General features: G+C 28.5%; 3 protein-coding genes across 4 annotated transcripts; all 3 read left to right on the top strand.

Annotated features, from left to right (window-relative positions):
* The first annotated feature begins 73 nt into the window (after window positions 1–73).
* On the top strand, window positions 74–2,976 carry LOC126836615 (uncharacterized). Of its 2 annotated transcripts, none has more exons than XM_050570180.1 (9): window positions 74–263; window positions 349–511; window positions 864–940; window positions 1,096–1,270; window positions 1,339–1,397; window positions 1,837–1,999; window positions 2,074–2,132; window positions 2,210–2,375; window positions 2,546–2,976. In XM_050570180.1, the coding sequence occupies exons 1-9, from the start codon at window positions 207–209 to the stop codon at window positions 2,608–2,610; spliced, it is 984 nt and encodes a 327-aa protein (XP_050426137.1). In that variant the 5' UTR covers window positions 74–206; the 3' UTR covers window positions 2,611–2,976. The 2 variants fall into 2 exon arrangements, with proteins under 2 accessions (XP_050426137.1, XP_050426136.1); XM_050570179.1 differs by having other exon boundaries at window positions 2,074–2,144.
* Window positions 2,977–6,117: 3,141 nt separating this feature from the next.
* Window positions 6,118–13,443, top strand: LOC126836387 (histone deacetylase 6-like). The gene is made up of 18 exons (XM_050569725.1): window positions 6,118–6,266; window positions 7,166–7,288; window positions 8,021–8,151; window positions 8,229–8,412; window positions 8,472–8,569; window positions 8,635–8,808; window positions 8,876–9,068; window positions 9,149–9,208; window positions 9,273–9,362; window positions 9,423–9,529; window positions 9,609–9,820; window positions 9,934–10,015; window positions 10,181–10,268; window positions 10,347–10,529; window positions 10,629–10,786; window positions 10,882–11,077; window positions 12,549–12,678; window positions 12,749–13,443. The coding sequence occupies exons 1-18, from the start codon at window positions 6,264–6,266 to the stop codon at window positions 13,045–13,047; spliced, it is 2,511 nt and encodes an 836-aa protein (XP_050425682.1). The 5' UTR covers window positions 6,118–6,263; the 3' UTR covers window positions 13,048–13,443.
* Window positions 13,444–15,634: 2,191 nt separating this feature from the next.
* On the top strand, window positions 15,635–18,731 carry LOC126836640 (WD repeat-containing protein 74-like). Its single transcript, XM_050570215.1, has 7 exons — window positions 15,635–15,833; window positions 16,518–16,755; window positions 17,038–17,248; window positions 17,457–17,555; window positions 17,713–17,819; window positions 17,941–18,151; window positions 18,621–18,731. The coding sequence occupies exons 1-7, from the start codon at window positions 15,782–15,784 to the stop codon at window positions 18,675–18,677; spliced, it is 975 nt and encodes a 324-aa protein (XP_050426172.1). The 5' UTR covers window positions 15,635–15,781; the 3' UTR covers window positions 18,678–18,731.
* Window positions 18,732–21,860: the final 3,129 nt, after the last annotated feature.

Raw genomic sequence — 21,860 nt, 5'->3', positions numbered from 1 at the left:
AAATCATCATCTATTATTATATATAACATAAAATATTTATATAATAACTAAATATGCGCAAGTTTTACTTACAGAAGCATAACTTACAACAAACACACACATCATATCTTATTTAAGTAAACACTTAAATAATATATTATTTATTGGATTCCAGTTTCACGACTTTATATTTTACACAAAATTAAGCATTACTGAAAAAAAACAATATGCATTTAAAAATTACTGTTATTCTCTGCGCTTTATATTTTTTTACGGTAGCTAAGGTTAGTAAAATACTATTTTAATAGACATGATATGTACGTAACCTATAAAAGAACCTAATTTTTATGATTGCACGATATTTTGCAGAGCACTGGATTAAATGAGAAACAAATCAACGTATTTGTCGAAACTATAAAGAAAATCAAATATAGCAAAGTTGCTGGAGGAGATCAAATTTTTAGGCAAATGAGCGTACAATTAATGTTGTCCTTGAGCTATACAGATTTCAATGAAACATTTCCGTATACTAGTAATGTATTCTAATTAGAACAGAAACTGCACATGATCGAAAATGCAGTCGTAATTTGTCTCTTATTTTATTTTAAGTACCATATTCATATTCTTACACACATTAAGCATTGTAAGTTACCTATACAGTCGTGTAAGAAACTATCTATTTACTTAAGAAATGTAAATATATTATTTAAGGCATACATTTACCGGACACCCTTTTTTTTTGCATTGTCATCTTGTAGTGTTTTTTACGGGTTCGTAATCGGCGTAAAAAACACTAAAAGATAACAAAATAAAAATCGTGAAAAAAGGGTTTCCGGTCAAGTAAATATATTCCTTATTTAATTTACTTATTGTATATGACGTAGTTGATATCAATGATAAAACAGCACCGGGTTACCTAATGGATTTGGCCGTTATGGACAAGGGTACTGACGATTGGAAGGTATGACGAAAAAACAGTTGAACTATAGAAATAACTTTTGAAAATAAATAATTTTAATCTGCCATAATAACTTATATACTTTATTATAATTTATATACTTATATACTAATATACTTTTGCTCATTGACAATTAGCTCTTAAATTGGTTTATTTAGGTAAAATGCTTCACTTCTCAAGAAGTAAATCTTTTTGTGATTATGTTCATAACTGCTGACCAAAAAAAAAAAATACCCCAAGGACTCCTTACCCAACACATGTTAAGAAACTTAATTGACGCTCAATTAAAACTAGAAACTGGCATTAAGGAAAAAATAAAAAAAGAATTTAAAGGTGAAATTATGTTTTAAAAAACGTCTATTTTGGTGACATTAAAAAATGTTACTTATATTTAATTTTAGATGGCGAATTAATTAATGCACCCAAGTTCTTGGCGGCAATAGTGAAACATAAACCAGTAGTAAGAAAACGATTGGGTTCAAATAAAAATACATATATTTAAGTAACTACATTATAGGTTTTACGCGAAAAATATGTGTGTTTTTAAAGAATTGCAAATGCTTTTACGTAAATCACTAGTTATGCTGAAAATGAAGATCATGGTACATTGGTCTATAAAATAATATGACCTAGAACTTATTTTATAACGCACTTTTCACGAATAAGAAAAAAGGTTAATTAATGTTGCCCCTGGTGAGCTATTGCAACTGCTTACCTACTAAGGAAATGAGATCGTGTATTATAGAACGACATAATAATACCTATTTATTGTTAAGAACGATAAATATTGTATCTTATTATAACTAGTTATAATGTTTTATAGTGACTTTGCATATAAAAAATCCTAGAACCAAGCGTTTACATGATATACAATTAATTGTATACATTTTTATAATTAGGGTAGAGGTCTAAACGTGGAACAGGTTATGAAATGCATTGATTTGTATAATAATCATTTAGATGGAGACGGCTGCATTAAGTCCGAGGAAATAATAAAAATTTACGAAAAGTTAAATATAGTTACAAATATATACAATTATCAAGTGGCATTTGAATCGAAACGTAAGTATCAACGAATGATGATGTATTCTCGTCTATTTTTTTTCTATTTATATAATTTGATATCATATTTAAAGGACCTGCTGCTCTGGATGTACAAGAGTTGTTAATAGTTTTAGCAGACTACAATAATGAGGTCAAAGAAAACGTAATTTTGCCTATATTTTTTTAACTCTTGGCTGGGCATAATAGTTTGTTTTGATGATTTCTCAGGAATCTGGTGTATTATCTAGTAAGGCAGTTAGAGATATTTCCTGGGAGTTCAAAAAACTTGACAAAAATAAAGACGGTGTTATAGGGAAACCGGAAATTATTAAGATCGTAGAAAATCTCAATCTAAATGTTATGGACTCCATTAAAACTGCACTTGATCACGATGGTAATATTACTGTAAACTATAGTGTTAATGTTAATAAAATTGGATTTAAATGAAAAATGAATAAGTTGAGACAGAGCTAAGTAGGTTCGATGCGGTATCTGTAAAAAAATTAATTACGCTTTAAATCTGATGATAATAATATTAATTGAACAAAATATTTAACATTTCAGGTGCAAAGCCAAAGAATATTGCTGAGTTTTTCCTCCTGATATTATCAGCGCTTAATCGTTTCTAGAAAACACTGCAAACTTCATTGACCGTCAATAGGTACTCCGTACTTGAATTTACTTGTGTTGTTTTAAGTAACTCGTGGAACTTTCAAGTATTACATTTAATAATATTCTATTCTTATATTAATTTAATAATTTATAATATCCACGGCTTAAAATGTAAAATTATATCTAAACGGTGTTAGTTAAACGGATTTTTATGTTAAATATAATATTTCACTAGCGTACATCTAAGAGGTGGGGTCAATTCTCAAAAACTTAAATTAGGGTTTAATAAAGTTTAATATCAGTCTTGATGATTATCGAGTATTTAGAATAGAATGATACTTATACAAATTCTGTTTTTATTTATTTTTGTTCAATGCGCACTTTTGTCATACTATGTATTAAAATAAAAAAATAATCAATACTGTACTCAAATAAAGTTGTTTTTATTTAGTAAATAAATGTCCTGAGATTAGTGTACTATAAATTCTCTAATAGTCTAATCATATATGTATTTATGGTTACTAATCATAACAGAAATTCAGTTTAAAAGATTGGGACTAATTTATAAAACCCATGAGGTTGCTTTCCGCAATGGTGAAGAGGGAAAGACAGATATTTTCTTATAAAAATATGTAATATCTATGTATCTTTCTGGCAAGAGGTATAGTTGTAGGAGCTACCAATATTCTTGTGCTGCTAGGGAAAATTCAAGAAAGAAAAATGTTATACTTAATATCTTCTTTACTAACACCTTAGACACCATAGTCTACCTTAGACCATTTACAATGGATGTAGTGATACGTGTAACTGCACACATGCCGGACTGTGTTAAAATTAAAAAAAGTATTATTTGTCATTTATTTGCTTATTACAATTTTTATAAATCTTAATATTTTTTAGATTTATCATATGAACAGTATTAATTTATAGTCGAAATCATTTAAAAATCAATTCAAATTATAATCGTATCATGTAATCGATGTTAGTTTATTATTTACACTATAGTAGAAACCTAATATTACCTACGCCCGATAATCTATACGAGTTATCGAAAAATTTAGATTGGGAGGTTACGTGCGTTTAGATACCCTTCCTATTGTCCTAAACTTCAAACTTTAATAACTTTAAATGTAATTATTCAATACTAGTTATCGACCAGTTAAAATTTGTAGCAAATAATTCTTTTATCAAAATTGAAATTCTAAAAAAATGACATTTGGTCTACAGGCTACAATAATAACTTTACAAGTTAAATATTTACTGACCCAAAAATAATAGAGGTTATTCATTTTTCTATTATAACTTATAAGAGACGTAAAATGGTTTGCATGGTAAACCGCTTTCTCGCAATGCAAACCGGGCAACGTCTTAGGGGCGGCTAAAGGTTACCACCCTCGACCATCCGTACTGTTCACACAAATCTCTCAGAGACGTAAAATAATGTAACTAAGCTTATTTTATGTTAGTAATATAATAATTAATCATAAAAATATATGTATGATAAAATATGAGTCACTTGATAATGCAATAACAAGATGTTTTGGTTTTTAAGTATATTTTTTTATTACATACATTGACATTTGAGATTTGACGTATGACTACCGCGCAACTGTTTGAGTAAGTAAACAAAACATCACACAACACACTAAAACATATTTATTTGTCTTGAATAAACGTTATTAAATCATAATACAAATAAATGATTCCTGCATCTAAAAACATGTTTTGAATATTATGTATTCACGTAAGAAAATAAATATCCATAGATTATTTAGAAAAAAAATAAAACCATATTATGTTATATTATTTCCATAACTATATACAAATTACAGAATAGCTTATTAAATTTTAAGATATTTATGATATACATTTTTAAAAAACATGATGAAAGGTTGGGGGGGGGGGAAGCAAGCAGACGGAGGGAGGCACTTTGGTCCGATGAAAGTTTATTTCCTAGGCTGTTTTTTTTATTATCTGCCATTGATGATAATTTTTTATTATAATAACGTTTTAAAATATTTTCTTAGCTAAATAGTGCTACGTAAGACCATATAATAGTTTAGACTTTAAACTTTAGAGCAAAACCATCCATTAAATTAGAATGAATGTAATATATTTTTTTTAATGTTCTTGTTCTCGGATTTCTGATAAATTGAAAGAATATTTCACGAATAAAACTATCAAACCTATTCGTATCCACCCTAATACCTAAATTTTAATTAAAAACCCATTATAGTTTTTATCAATATTTGTATTAATATCATCTTAAATTCGAAAAAATACTCACTAGTTATACTAAAAAAAATTATATATTATATTCTAGGTAGAGGTGGAACTTCTAAAATTAAAAAAATTACAGATGTTACCATTTTTGTAAGTCTTGAAAAAAATTCAATATTAATAAACAAATGTAGAAATAGAAATAAAGTTAAAAAATAATAATTGTTTAAAAACAGTACTGAACAAGAAATTGATTGCTTGATAGGAGAAGACCACCAGTGATGGTACTCCGGGTTTTAATCATGTTTAAAAATAAATAAAAGATTCGTTTCGTATCTAAACGAATTTCATAACAACAAAATAGCCTTTTTTAAAAGAGTGACGTCTGTATTTTTCTTTATACCCTTCAGATATATATTATCACTTTTATATGTCTATAAAAAAAATCTTTATTATCTTTTATAAAATTAAGTATAAAATAGAATAAGGATAACTATCTAACAGTTTTAGGAGTTAAATTAGTGGTATTTCACTCCTAATTCAAGGACTAACTTGAAATTAAATTAAATTGACATTTCTAAGCACTATAAGTTAGAAAACTAAAAATCGTCTGTCGACCTGAATCCGCGTATTAAATCTTGGATTACGAATACGAAATAGTACTTGATCTATAAACTATAAACCAGAAAACATCCTTTTATAATTGGTTTTACATCGAATTGGCCCTTCCCATTGGTAATGCTTAGATTTAGTTATGATTTAACTAGGTATTTCGGATCTACCCACAGAGTATGTCCTCATTTCTCCTATAAAATAATAGTGTATACCTAGATTTCTTTACATGATATTAACTAGTAGAATTTCATAAATCACTTATAGGTACAGGTTCAATTCCGTGTCGTTACCTAAATCATAATATTAAATATTATTAATGATTATTACTCAACATAGTGCATATCATAATACATAATAATATTAAGTTTTTGCAGTTTACCTACGGTTATTCTACTTGCCTACTGGACGTAGGTACGCAATCGTCGTTGCCTATTTTGGACATGCAATATTGTTGGCACAGTAGGTAGGCCGACCTACTCGTTATTGCCTATTGGAACCCCTTGTCGGCGTTATCGGAAGGTTTGTTTTTTTGGATGGTCATTGATTAATCAACGGTGCGGGTTTAGAGATAACGATATTGTTACATCTCGTTCGTTCCGGGCAAGTGATAAGTATTTGTGTTTCTTAAATGTTTTTTTTTCAAGTTCAACCGATTGGCGGTAAAAAAATTTTATCCCATTAATTGTATTTTATTATTGTCTATAACACAGGCCGCATTTATTTATTTGCATACCGACAACCGCCCTCGAAGCCTGCCCCTTTCGTTCCGTACCGGCGTCCAAAGCAGTCATTCTGCTTAGATGCATTGTCAGGAAAACTTGACGATCAAAACATAATGGTAAGGTATTTAATATATTGGCACTTGGTTACACATTTAATACCTACATTCCGTTAATAATTTCGAACTGAAAGTTACTTGTATCAAATTAGCTAATTTCGTCACAATTTTTATTAGTTGTTGCTGTGATTATTACTTGTTGAGTTTTTTCAACAACAATTGTATCCGCTCAGTCGATAGTGTGTCACTATCTCATTAATGTAAATCTGCTGTCGTTCATCACTGGCCGATAATGCTTGCTATTATAATACTTTTGTGTGTAATGTTTAATACCTATATTAGAATCCTATGCAGATATTGTGATTTATATAATTTACTAGTCGCTAGAATATTTCTTAAATATTACGTAACTGACCTTCCAGCAGCCATGCTTTTTGATAAGCTCGTTGATGTACTTCTTACAACAGTGCGCTCGTTAGAAGGAAAATTAAAGAATGGGTATCATGAATGGTAATCTGTATTGAGATTTCGTATTTATGAACAAATACTTAATTTTAGTGTTGTCTAAAATAGTTTGACCAAATTGTCTTAGTTGTTAAATAGTAATCTGTCATATCTATATCCATAGCCTAATTTGCAATTGTCGTAACTTCAAAATTATCACTTTAAATTTTTAGATGAAAAACATCTCAAAAAATCAAACATCATAACATCAAAAAATTGGTTTACATTATAATAGAAAACCAATTAATACCTGATTTTATGAATAATTTATTCAATTTGGAACTGTAGTGTGTTAATTTATTGTAAAAAAAAAAATGTGCGAATTAGGCCTTCAATATGATTTATTGATATTAGTGTTTTAGAAAACTACTTTTTTTAGTTATTGTTTAAATACTTAATACTAAATTGAAATATCTGTATTTCAGTTTTTTAAATTAAACATACCTTTTTTTTAGGAAAATCATAACAAAGTTAAACTTTCAACAGCTGATCTCATTGCTGCAAGGAAAAAAGAATATTTGCAAACAGATTTGAGCAAATGTAAACTGTACGATCAAGTTCAAGATAATTACAAAATTGTAAGAAAACATTAAGTTCACTACCGTGTTTTTATAAATAACTGTTGAACAAAATAACAAGGACATTGACGTTTAATCGTAGTTAGGATGTACATAATATAGTAGGTTAAATGTCAAAAATATTTTTTTATATCAAGCTTGCTTAACATATTGAAAAAGATTCAATTTTCTAATTAATTCAAAACGTTATGTTTGTACGCATGATGAGTTACTGTTTTAGTTTTTTATTACTGATCTTATTAAAATGTATGTAAATCTTTTTCAACTTAAAGTTCTTCATTTGATTTATTCTTAGGTACTGTGTAACAATGTTTAGTCTTATCTATCATACATTAGCTTAGCACATTTTGGAAAGAATAATTGGAAACTTTATGTATATCTGTTTAATAAATTTAGAAACATTTGATTGCGTCAATAAATTTTGAACATGAATATTAAAAAAATAAATAAATAGATAAAACTACATAGAATATTTGTTTTTGTTTTTATCAGAACAAATATTATTTTAAATGTCATTAATTATATAAGGAATAATTATAACAATTAACATAATCGAATTATTATAACAGGAGATATTGACAAAACCTAACACGTTTAATTTTGCCAAAGAAAACAATTTAAAACGTTTCAAATTTTATTATTTTAATTATAATTGATTGCAATTTAGTAGCATTATTAAATAAATTTACATATTTACTTGAAAAATTTAATAACATTTTTTCCGTCTAACAGTCGAGACAATGCATTAATCAAATTTGTCAAAAAACTGGTATTGTTTACGACGATAATTTCGCTGTACATTCATGTACTTGGGATGTAAATTATCCAGAAAATCCACAGCGCTACGATTCAATCATCAAAAGGTATGAACTTTGAAAATGGTTATTTGTTAAACATTTATCTAGTATCTATATTTTATTATTGTTTTATGTTGAAATAGATGTAAAGAATTAGGGTTAATAGAAAGGTGTGTACAAATAGAATGCCGTATGGCTTCAAATGGAGAATTATTATTGAAACACACACAAAAAATAATTGACCTATTAAAATCAACTGCGGGTTCCACAGATGCTGATAATTTAGAAAACCTATCATCTAAATTTGATGCTGTCTATATTCATCCTGTAAGTTTTAAATTTTTAACTGTACCAATATTTTTTTTTTATAAATTTCTGTTTTGCAGGCAACATATAAGCAGTCCCTGTATGCTACAGGAAGCTCGATAGAACTTTTAAGAGCAATCTGTGAACATAAAATTCAAAATGGAATGGCTTTTATTAGGTATATATATTTTATATATAAATATATAATACATTATAAAAAGTTGTTCAATATCATTAATATAGGCCACCTGGACATCATGCCATGAAATCAGAGTTTTGTGGTTATTGCTTTTTTAACAACGTTGCTATAGCTGTCGAATATTGTCTTCGTCTTTACTCGGTTGAAAAAATACTGATTGTTGATTGGGATGTTCACCACGGACAAGCAACTCAACAAATGTTCTATGACGATCCTAGGTATTTATGTAGTAATAATGTTTATATTAATTAATAGTTCAAAAAGTATCGTTTGTTGTTGTTTCAGAGTACTGTACTTTTCTATCCACCGTTATGAGAATGGACAATTTTGGCCCAATTTGCGAGAAAGTGATTGGGATTACACTGGCCAAGGTGATGGCCAGGGTTTCAATATAAATGTACCACTTAATACGACTGGAATGAAAGATTCTGACTATCTTGCTATTATAAATCACATTTTATTGCCTGTTGCATCCGAAGTATGTATAAATTTATTATTTTTTTTTGTAATACTCACTTTTACTCTTTAATAGAACTTTTAATATATTTTTTTTTTTAGTTTCAACCAGATGTCATAGTAATATCATCAGGATATGATGCTGCTCTAGGGTGTCCCGAAGTATGTTAATTTTTTAACTTAATTTACTTAACATGTCCCTCAGATTATTATGTTTATTATTTAGGGCGAAATGGAAGTAACTCCTGCGTGTTATGCACATATGATTAACGCTCTAATGGCCCATGCTTGCGGTAGGATTGCTGTTTTCTTGGAGGTGATCATGGAGTGATCAATGATCATTACAAATAATTTTATAAATTTTATTATTTTTAAGGGAGGATATTGCTTGAAATCGCTTGCAGAAGGTGCTGCTTTGACCCTTCGAGGATTACTCGGAGATCCGTGTCCTTTACTTGACAAGACTGTGAAACCTTGTGATAGGTGATTGTAATTTTCAATTAGAGATTTAGTTTCAAATTTTTAAGAATTTGTTGTAATTATTGTGAGATTTTAATTTTAGCGTTGTTGAAACAATACAAAATGTGATCTATGCACATCAGCGATTCTGGAAATGTTTCCAGAATGAATTTTTGATAAATCAATCGTACAAGCCAATATCAATGTATTCATATGACGAACAACCACCTAGTGTATTTCCTACTAGAAATTGTTACCCAACACAAGATATGTCCAAAATAGATGAATTTTCAGTTCTACATCATTTAATTTCAGGTTAGTAAGTATAGTATAGTAAGGACTTTTTGTAGAGCTACAAATTACAATGCAGATTGCAGTCTTAAAGCAAACATATTAATGAAACACCATCTTTTTATTTTTACTCGTAGAGACACGGTTACTAAATATAAAAAACAAATGTTGCATTGCATTTGATTTGATAATGGACCGAAAACATGAGAGCAGTGAAAGGTATTTTTTGTTGTGTACTACATTAAGATATTAATAAAATTCATACTTGTGTAATTGTTTATGCTGTCATTTTTAACTTGAATAATTTATTTTTTAAATGTTTTTGCTTACTGTTGCTTAACACAATTTGTTTGTATTTAAATATGTGTGTTTGTTTTTATTTAGTGGACATCCAGAATGTCCTGGTAGAATAAGTGCAATTTTGAACATGTTTAAAACATTCAATTTAACTTCGCGATTACTTGTTTTACCTGTATGTATATTTTTTTCTATAACTTGACTTAACATTAACCATTTTGTTAATACATTTTTATTTTTTATTTTATTTTAGTCAAGAGAGGCTATTGTAAATGAACTTCTGCTTGCTCATGATAAAGAATATGTAGATGATATATCGAAATTGAACATGCTGTCATCGGCGGAATTAACTGAAAAAGAAAACAGTTATGATTCAATCTATTTGACTCCTGATACTTATAAAGTGTCTACTCTGGCAACTGGCTGTTTATTGCAGGTTTGGCATTAGGTTTAAGACAAGTTTTAGTTTTACGAGTAATATAATAGTAAAATGTATTATACTAAAAACTGTTTATTTTTTGTTTGTGAATTTTAGGTTATTGATTCTGTTATGAGTAATGAAAGTGCATCTGGTGTAGCAGTGATACGACCACCAGGACATCACGCTGAAAAGGAACTTGCGTGTGGTTTTTGTATTTTTAATTCTGTTGCTGTAGGCGCAAACTACGCCTTACAGAAGTATGGCCTAAAAAGGTATATTATTACATTTTTAAATAATAATAATAATATATTTCATTTTCTGATTATCTGACTTTAAAAAATATTTTTTAATAAGAATTTTTATTTAGGATTTTAATATTAGATTGGGATATTCATTTTGGAAATGGAACAATGAGAGCATTTAGTTCCGACCCAAGAGTTTTGTATATATCTATTCATCGATACCAAAATGCCAAATTTTTCCCGTGCTCCGAAGAGGGTTCTCACAGAGTTGCTGGTTACGGCGAAGGCGAAGGGTTTACAATCAATATACCGTGGAATAAAGTATGACTGAAAATTAAAATACATATTTTATAATCGAACAACAATGAACAATGTTATAAAACATAGATATGTCAGTTCACAACAAATATTTTATTCTTTGTTTTGTTATACTAGTGTTGACGATTATAGAAATGGAGATACATATAACAGTTTTATGTTAGAATGTAACATAAAACCAATTAGGTTTATTATAAAGTTATAACTTTATTTTGAAAAATTATTATATTATGTCATTCAATTAAAATTTAAATTTTAGTTAAATGATTATGCTATATTAAAGAACCGCTCACTAAAACTAATAATAAACAACAATAATAATAAAACATTATTTTGAAACATTATCTTTATAGCTTCAAATTGAAGCAAAAATATTTAGTAAGTTCAAAACCTAGCATAGTAAGAGCATATTGAATTCGGAGTAGGCATAAGACTAGAAGTTATTATAACTAAAAGTGATATAGTGACTGTCAAATAACATTTTGATGCAAAATTGTGGATGGTAAAAACCTTAATATAAATCATGAAGTTTATAAATTGTTTCCCAAAAATAGTAACTCGTGTATCTTAATAACTCTTCAATGTGGACAATAATTGATTGTACATTTAAAATATATAATATTCAAAAATAGTAAGAAGAAAATTTAAAATTATTTTTAAATAAAAATTAAACTAAAAACTCTTACTTTTAAAGAAAATGTCTCTTACGTTTACTAAATCACCTTATAAAAATGAAAAAAAATTTTAAAAATTTTAATTTTAATACAAAAACATTTTAAATCACAAATCACAATAGATGAATGGATTCATCTGGTAACATAACTCAAATTTTATAATATTGTATTTGTAGTCTAAATTTTAAAATTTGTTTTCAGTTTTTTCTTTATAAAAAAAAAATACTAAAGATATGTATATAAGGCCACGCTAGATCAACTTTTAGTTTAATTTTCAGACCTCAAGCCCTAAAAAAGTAAAATAAAGAAATTACTACCCCTTTTGAGAAAAAAGGTTAATGTTCATGGTTTTCCTTGTATGTCTGTAATACTGTATTAAGTAAAAAATATCCCACACAAGTTTGGCAGTAATTCGACTATTTTTCGATGTTTCTGTAATTTTAAGATGAAAAATTTATACATTTTAGGGCGTTATTCTTGATTTTAAAGGAATACAATATTTCCTCAATAGACTCACATAGTCAAGCATTGATTTTTATGGACATAAAATGGGAGAAAACCAAATTAAAAAAGAATAATATTTCCGCTCTGCATTAAATCTAAAAACTACCATAGTAAAATGTAAATATTAGTAATTATGCATAAATCCATAAATTGTATAATATGTAGTAAACTTCTATGATCGTAAACCTTAATGATTTAAATTAATAAACAGTTCATAGTGAAATGACTTATTAAACATTTGTTTGACTGATATTATCTATTGGAAAGATTAATAAATATTAAATATGGGTTTATAGGCTGGTATGGGAGATGCTGAATATATTTCAGTAATGCAGAACTTAATTTTACCCGTGGCCTATGAATTCTGTCCTGAGCTTGTGTTAGTCTCAGCCGGTTTCGATGCTGCGATCGGAGATCCACTCGGAGGTAAATAAACTATTTTTGTTGGTGCCAACATTAAAAAGTATTAATTTTTTGTTATCAAATTTTTTTCTAGGTTGTAAAGTGACCCCTGAGTGTTTTGGTCATCTCACACATTGTTTGAAGTCTCTAGCTAGCGGCAAAGTAATATTAGCTTTAGAAGGAGGATACAACATAGATGCCGTTTCATATTGCATGACCATGTGTACGAAAGCTTTGCTCGGCGATCCATTACCATCTTTGCAATTGGAATTTCCTATTGGTAAAACTGCTCAAAACACAATGAAACGAGTCGTTAATATACACAAACACTATTGGGCATGTTTTAATTGTTTTAACTATGATAGAAGTAAATCATTGAAATATAATAACTAAAATATTATGTCTTTCGTTTTTGATCATAATTGAATATACTATGTCAGTTTTATCACCATTTACCGATTACCTTTGAGTTTGTAAATCATTAACATTATTGTTAACTACTACTTACTATTCATTATTCCATGTTTGTGTTATTCTATTGTATTTAGTATTAGTAGTTATTAAATTATTAATTAGTTATTAGGACTGTAAACAACTTTTTTTTTTATTAACAATTCAATTTGTACTGTTTTTTTGTTATTGTTATTTATTATTTTAAAATTATCATATTCTCATGTCATAACTATTTGACTCCTAGTTTTTAGGTATAATTTATTGAGCAGTTCTGTAAAATAATGAAAGGACATACAAATTCCATTAACGTCATTAGTTATTACAGTGCTTCATTTAAAATTATATACTATTGATTGATTAATATTAATTTATTTTATACTTCCACCTTCCAAAAATACAGGCTGAAATTTTCTATGGTGTGGTATTAGAGATTGCTTAATTATAAAAATTACAAATATTGGTAAAGTTGTCTGTATATTTTTTTTAGCTTTGGTTTCTTTTCTTAAATACAAATTAAAATAGTGTTGATAAAAATCTAAAACATATTTTACAGCAAGTAAATCAATGTGTGCAAAAGTCAGGTGGTGTGTTATTTTACATAAGCTTTACATATAGAGTATAGATAAAGGTTTTTTTTTTACTTTAAAACACTTTATTTTATAGAAAAAGTGAATTTTGTTTTAATCATAATCATATTGTGGAGGCTAAAATATATATACACAGAAGGCTTAGTCCTGCAATAGCCCTTATGTAAATGTCTACATTAAAAATACTGATAATTAGGTTAGACAGAATTGGTTATTGGGAATAAATAAATATAATGCGAACCAAGAAAACCGAAATTCTTGGTTCGCGTTACATTTACTGGAAATTAAAGTATTTCTAACAAATTATTTTTTTGTAACAGAAAAAGGTTTTTTTACCTATAAACACTCGAAAAACGAATGAAATTACATAATAATAAGGAGGCTGCCTTGATAGTTGACTACCATCAGGGACGTATTTACGCTAGGGCTAACCAGGGCTGTAGCCCTGGGAGGCAAAAATTTGAGTAATAATTTGGTGGTTCAAAAAAAATTATGTACAATATAATGGATTACTTTTATTTTTCTATCAAACAATAATTTATTTCCAATGGAAATAATACTTAATTATTTTTGATAGTCGTGAATCATTAAAAGTGAATACCTACTTAATTATTATAGATAAACTCGATGCTGAATCGGAAAAAACCTTTATTTTTTTAAAATCTGTTATCACTCCTAAAATAGAGGTTTTTAAAGTTATTTTTCACGAAGTATCGAATTCTACAAGTTATAAATATCTGAAATTTTTATCATAAAATCAGAAACTCAAATCAAATCTTTTTGTCTAATAACGAAATAGGCCGAGATTTATTTCTAATTTTTTTAGCAATGACATTTTTTGTTCAGTTTGAAAAAATAAAATTTTCAGTTTTTTTATTTAAACAAATATATATATAAATCTCGGCCCATTTTCGTTATTAGACAAAAATATTTGATTTGAGTTTCTGATTTTAAGATATCAATTTCAGAATTTTAAAACTGGTCGAAATCGATTTTTGTGAAAAATAACTTTAAAAACCTTTATTTTAGACGTAAATATGAGTGATAAATAAAAATAAAAATAAAGGTCTTATATAAGACAAAAAGAAGTTTAGATGAAGTTTGTGCGACAAAAATTGTTTTGCTCCCCCCCCCCCATCTTCAGAACGCGTATAAAACCGCTACAGTGGAGATGGGGTGGCAAAAACTATTAGCCCTGGGCCATAAAAACTTGAAATACATACCAGTTAAGTCAGTACAAACTGTAGAAAAAAATGTCATTGTACAGTCAAATAATAACACTTGTGGCCGTTTTCGACAGTTAAGCTCAAAAAAGAAGTAGTTCAACAATATTAAAACTATAGACTGAACTTAAATGTTAGGCTTAACTGGTAAGAAATAACTTTTAAGTATAAATTTATAATATTGTAAATCGATTTTAATTTTTGATTTGACTTATAGTCAAAATATTATACAAACATTACATAAATCTGCTACTATACTGTTTATAGTAAATACTTACTTCTTATTACTATTTACTAGTAATATTAAAAGTTATAAGTTATAATATCAATAATCGGTAGTAATATCTCAGAATAGACCAAATATAATTATTAGTATTTAGTCTTTTGTGATTTTGTATAATATTCATTATTATGTACATTGTACATCGACCTAGTACTTGGTAGGAAGTTTTGTATTTGGAACAAGTGTTTCATTATGGCGACGGTCGTTAGTTAATTAATTTAAAACGATTTAGGATAATATAAAACAAATTTTAGCTGATAAAATAAACTTGTTTTAAATAATTTAAATCTTCCATGTAACTTTTTCGAATTAAATTTCAAAATTGATTTCACTTAAATTTATTTAGAATTTTTATACTATGGTGCTACTGTAGTTTTCCTCACAGCGTCTATATGATAAGCGATAAGCCGAAAGCACATGGTTATATTATTTGATAACAATATACAATATAAAAAAAAAAGATACTGAATTGATACTTTGTTTGAATTATTTACTTGTGGAGAAATGTTTATTTATTTTTGATACTACTAATTTAAAGTTATACTTTTTTATTTCCAATATAATAATATATCTTATCCACTATGTCTTGGAATTTCGACGTTATTGTTGGACACAGTAATGGAACTCTAAAAGGTAATTCTTCACAATTTTTCATAGTTTATATTTTAATATGAATGAGTTAAAGCTTCTATACATTAAAATATTGTTAATAATATTCAGATGCATCCATGTCTTTGATTTGTGGCTGTCGCCAATAGTTCCACTAGTATTAATAGTTGCGGCAGTTAAACGGTGACATCACCCTGAAGATGGACTCAGCAATGAGTCCAAAACATCAGCAACAAATTAAAGACATGGATGCATCCAAAGATTATCAAATTTAGGTTTAAAATTAATTTCTAACCTATTTGTAAGTACGTTGTTAATGTAAATATTACCCTAAATGAGATATCTAATTTTTATAAATATTACTGTTTTTTGTTTTTTCCTACGGTTTGCCCTATCAATCAATAGTAGCCTAATTAAAAAAGAAATTGTTAAAATTTCAGATCCCTAGATCAACTCTAAGTACTTCCTTATAATTAATTTTTTACGTTTGATTAATATGGGAAATTGGTTTTTTATTACTAGAAAACTAATCAACATTTTTTGGATTCAAAAAAGAATCTCTAAGCTAAAATATTACACATGAATTTAGTTTTTTGATATTATTAATAAGGTATCAAATTATTAGTTTTATCAGTTGCAATGGGCTGTAACTTAACTCTAGTGAGTGATTATGAAGTGTCATATTTTCAACAATTACTTGTTTTACAGGAGTTGAACTAACAAAAAAAAGAAAACAAGACAGTCTCCTATGTTTTAAATATACCAAATTAATAGATGCGACACAAATCAATAGCATTACGTCTTTAAACTACAGTGTAGACTTAAATGAAATTCTTATTGGTTCAAAAGGCACTATACAAACTTTTGACATAGAAAATAAAGTGGTTAATAAAGAATATACCATTGAAGAGCCGGGAACCATTGTTGGTGTTTTCAAAGAACAAAAGTATGCATAGTTGATGACATAAATATTCATATATTCAGTTTTCTGATGTTTTGGATTATTAGCAAACGAGTATATTTAGTATATATGTTACAGCAACGAGGTAATATACTTATGATGATGATGTGCTCTGCAATAATTAGTCCGTAACATCAGCAAGAAACTGAATTTGTGGATACATCTATAAATAAATTAGATATCTATGATATTGTTAACATATTTAACCACAACCAAATTATCTTTTGTTTGTGATATGTAAGTTTTCTATTATATTTTATCCATTAGTGCTTTGGTCACTGGAATCGATAACGGTAAAGTGGTTGTTCAATGTTTTGATAATGCCAAAAAGAATATTTCAAAGAGCATTAATACTGGTTCAAATATATCCTGTTTAAAACAAGCTCATACATCGAATAAGTTTGCTACTGGAGGAAACGAAAACCCTTTAAAATTATGGGATTTAGAAACGGGTAAAGTGGACTTTATTGCCAAAAGTGTGAGTACCTATTATGTTATAATAAAGTGTTAGTATATAATATGTTATTCAGCAGGTCTAAAATATCAGTAATTGGTCAGTTTCATATTATTTAATGTTTTAACTTTACACTTTAGACTTAAAATCATAAAATATTGATTTATATTTGTATTTTATAAATAAAAATCACACATTCACACCAATGTTAAAACTTGTATTTTGTTTTCAGCCAAAACCGGATATGCTTCAATTAAAACAGCCATGTTATGTATCCGATGTAGGATTTTTCAACAACAATAAAATTGCAGTATCTCATAGACATGGAGTGGTGAGAATACTTTTAGTTTTTTGGTTTTTTCAACTGTTAAATTATACAAATTTTCATTGATTCATAAATGTTATTTAATTTGTTTTTTAAACAATGTACTTAAAGTAGATATACTAAATAAATAATTCATACTACTTTATTTATTGTTAAATCTTAGGTTGATTTACACGACCCTTTGTCGAGTCAAAGACGACCTGTGGCTACGTGTAAAGCAGAAAAAAATGGTTTTGTTAGTTTGACAACTATTCCAGATTATAGTGATTAGTAAGTATTCTTTAATTTATATTCAAAAAAGTTAAAATTATTATGACTAGACACTTTTAAACAAATTATCAAACATTTTCATTATATTGTTCGATTTTAATAATTTTAATTATCGTTTTAGTGAAGTCATCGTAGGATCGTCTAAAGGATCAATTTTCCATTATGATTTCCGCGGTAAATCTGCGTTGCCAGTCAAAACATTCAGAGGTTGTACTGGATCAGTTAGGTCGGTTTCCTGTATTACAAGTTCCGATAAGTTATATGTAATGAGCATAAGTTTGGACTGTCATCTTAGAATGCACAATTTTTCCACTGGCGATCTTACTGTACAGGTAAAATAAAATCATTCAGTTTGTATTAAAATATAATTTTATTTCATAAATTATTTATTTATATTAAATAATACATTTTTTTGTATTGTTAGTTGTTTTAACACAAGGTAGACTGTGATACTCGTAACATTAATGTTTTGTAATTCATTACTCTCTTTGTAAATTTAATTGCAAATAATTTTATTTAAATATTTATTTAATAATTTATTTATTTATTTATTTAAATAGATGATTAATCAGTTATTATTATCATTATTGCCATTTGCTTTTTAAAAGTTTTATTTTTAAATCGAACATTCATAATTATTTTTAGATTGCAAATAAAGATTTTGAATGACATTTTTTTTAGTAAGAATAATTAGAATAATTTAAAATGTCTTTCAGTTCTACATAAAAACAAATTATATCTCAATAATTTAACACATTGATAAGAAATACTAAAATTACTATCCATTTTGTTTTGTTTTAGGATTATATTGTTGCTAAGCCATCGACGTTATTAGTGAAGCCTGATGTAAATGCATGACAGTTTATGAGTAACTACTATTGATGATTAAATAAAAAAAGTGTCTTTGTTAAAGGAACTGTGTATTTTTTTTTAATGTGATAAAATAATATAATAAAATGAATAACAACTACCTATACGGGCTATAAAATATTAGTGTACACAGGAAATATACATTCAATCTGCAGTTCATCCTTGAAATTAGAAACAGTTTTAAAACGCCACGTACAGGGATGTTAGAACAAATAATTATTTTATTGATTTCTTGTCATTAAATAGAATAATAATTCGACTAATTTGAAACTGCAACTATTATTGATGGGTGCTTTTTAGCGTTTAATACGATTTTTGGACTAGGAGATTTATCAGGTATACCTTTAATTCCTATGAGGTATTTAGTGCATTGTAAAAAAAACAATTTAAATCATTCAAATTGTTCCGATTGTAACTGATAAAAAGAATTCTACAATGGGCGCTATCAAAAAGGAACTGATAAATAGGAAAAAAATTGTTTGGTGAACATAATTTTGCGTAACAAGGAATTTTGGTTAAAACAAATATCATGTACAGGATTTAAGAAAAACATTGAGGTCTATAAAAATGATGTTAAGGAATTGTTAGAAGTGAGCTCGCTTTGTAGCATTGTTACAACAAAACAGCATGAGATAGCAAAGGTTAGGGTTTGGTTTCCTTTTTGTACTTTTTATTTAGTTATAACAAAGGCAAAGCGAAAAACACTAGTAGCTCTTCCGAAAGCTTTCTAACTAGAAGCCAAAAAAAAAAAATCTTTTTCATACACCAAAATAAGTACAATCCAAACATAAAAAGAAAAAATGAAGAACTTGGTATGGAAGAAGTCCGGTTGGAACAGTTGTGCATTGTTCGGTTATAATATTGAACCATACCAGTATATTATAATGCGTTTTCCGTATGGCAGACATGTGACACCCTGTACACGTTTAAGTACCTATATATGTATTATGACGGCCTCGTTGTCATGCAAAATCAACATCGACTCGCCCCGGCTATCAGTCCGTTGGTCGTTGGTTTTTAAGACCACGAAAAAATAATAACAATAAAGTAGGAAATGTCGCCTGTTCGCTGTGGTCGAGCGCAGCTATTGTTGATGTTGTGCTCGGCCGTGTTCTCTGGCCAGACATTTCGGTTTTGCGGCAACGAGTGCAACGACGGCGGATGTGGCGTGTGGGACGAAAAGGGCAAACTCGAGAGGTGCGATTGCGATATACCAAACGCTTTACAGCGCCCACGCGCCGGTGATCGATGCGAGCAGTACGAGGACGCGTGCAAAAAGATGACGACCAACCTGTGCAAAAACCACGGCCAGTGCTTGTCGGTTTTGGGTCAGCCCACGTGCAAATGCCCGGCCTTGTTTGGAGGCGATTTTTGCCAGTATCCGCACGGTAACCGTCCACTTGGCCATGTCGAATAACCCAACATCCGTTCGATGTTCGATTTGAGCCTTGAACGACCGTTTAACGTTTTATTAATCATTATTGGGGGGTCAACAAAAAGGTATGTCAGCACGGCCTATGTATACAATATGTTTTAAAGTAGGCGATTCTGTATTAGGCGAACTTATCGTCCAGATCAGACTTTATTGTAACTTGTAAGGATTTTTTCCAACAGCTGCACATATATATTTTTGTAAGCCGATCAGTACGAGGACTAGCATACCTAATATTGATAGTCTTGTTAAATTATCAACATATTTTTTTTGCACTTTTTGAAGAAAATCAAATAATATATTACGCAATTAAAAATATTTTAATCTTAAAACAAAAAAATAATTATAATAAACAGAAGTGAATATTACCACATTGTAAAATAAATTTTCAAGAGTAATGCGTTAATATATATTTTTTAATTATTAATCATTATTTTAACTAACTAATTTGGGTAAAATGATTTTACTATTAGCTTATGTAAATTTTATTAAAAATAATTAACTAAGTTAAGTTATAAACTGTTTGAAATAAACTTAAGTTTAAGAGCTGTAAGGTGAGAAATATTTGCTTGAACTTTTTTTTACTGACGAAATTTGATGGTGGCTTTTTGCATAATATGTCAAATGTTGGGTACTGTATCCAACAGTAGGACTTATCTTAAATTTGTTTAGAAAACCTTTTTGCGATAACAATTTCAAGTTTTTACACCATATTACCGCAAGAAACATTAGTTACCAGTAACCAGCTTACGTTGCAGTGTAAACTAAGCCATTGTCATCTGTCACTGTGACTTGTTTGTAGACTGATGTCAGCGAAAAGGATCAGGATGACTTCCGATTCACCGGACTGATCGTCCCTGGTATCGCCATGTAACAATAAGCGCAACTAGACCTACATTTTAGGGGGTGCTAAAATTATGACTAAACATAATTTTTATTTTCAAAACAATAGATATAAAAAAAAATATTTATAAGCAAAAATATTGTTAAATAACAAATTTAAGCAGCGTATGTGCATTATTAAAAATTTATGCGTACGAATCAAGGATTGTGGTTTCATTTTTTTTTTTTGGGTGGAGACTAATTTTGAGTCTGGGGGAGCTTATGTCTCCCTAGGTGTGCCTATGCGTGTAACCGTAAATTTTTGTTTTGTTTTAGCGACTGACAAGTCGTATCCAAAAAAATGGAGGTTTTACCACCGCACTAAAGTCAGACCCGGTGAGACAATACGGTTGATGTTCGTCATGGACATAACGGTCAAGAAGAGTTTCTCCCTTACCTTGAAGTTACCGGCAGTGAACAAATTTGATTCTCACACATTGAACTACGAAACGGACATTAAATCCGCCAAATATGTGTACCACGATTGCATAACTTTATTAGATTCCGACCACTTTAAAGTCTACTACCGCATGTGCGATGACATCAAAAATAACTATGGTAAACGCACGCTCATAGGTCATAAACGACGGCGTATGCGATAAGTAGGAAAGACGTGTAGATTTGGCCTCTAAACGAAAGATTTGGCGGTGGACGATAAGTGGGTGGAATGAGGTTGCCGATAGAGGTCACATTAACTACTTAAAGTGCAGTACAAACAAATAAAGTAAAAAAAGATCTTTAACCTAACTTTCCAGCTAGTAGATTATAGAGAAAAGTGTTGAGTGTTAGATCTTGTTTAATCGGTTAAAGTATATTGTTTATATTGACTCCCGGGTTTTTGTAAATGATCTAGTTTA

The sequence above is a fragment of the Adelges cooleyi genome, unplaced genomic scaffold, assembly GCF_023614345.1.
Source record: "Adelges cooleyi isolate 19-005CV unplaced genomic scaffold, UGA_ACOO_1.1 ACOO_flye_CR_arks_rails_tigmint_CR_PRNA_247, whole genome shotgun sequence".
NCBI classification, from domain to species: Eukaryota; Metazoa; Arthropoda; class Insecta; order Hemiptera; family Adelgidae; genus Adelges; species Adelges cooleyi.
The sequence above is the reverse complement of the archived record's forward strand: the minus strand, read 5'-3'. Positions and strand labels throughout refer to the sequence as shown.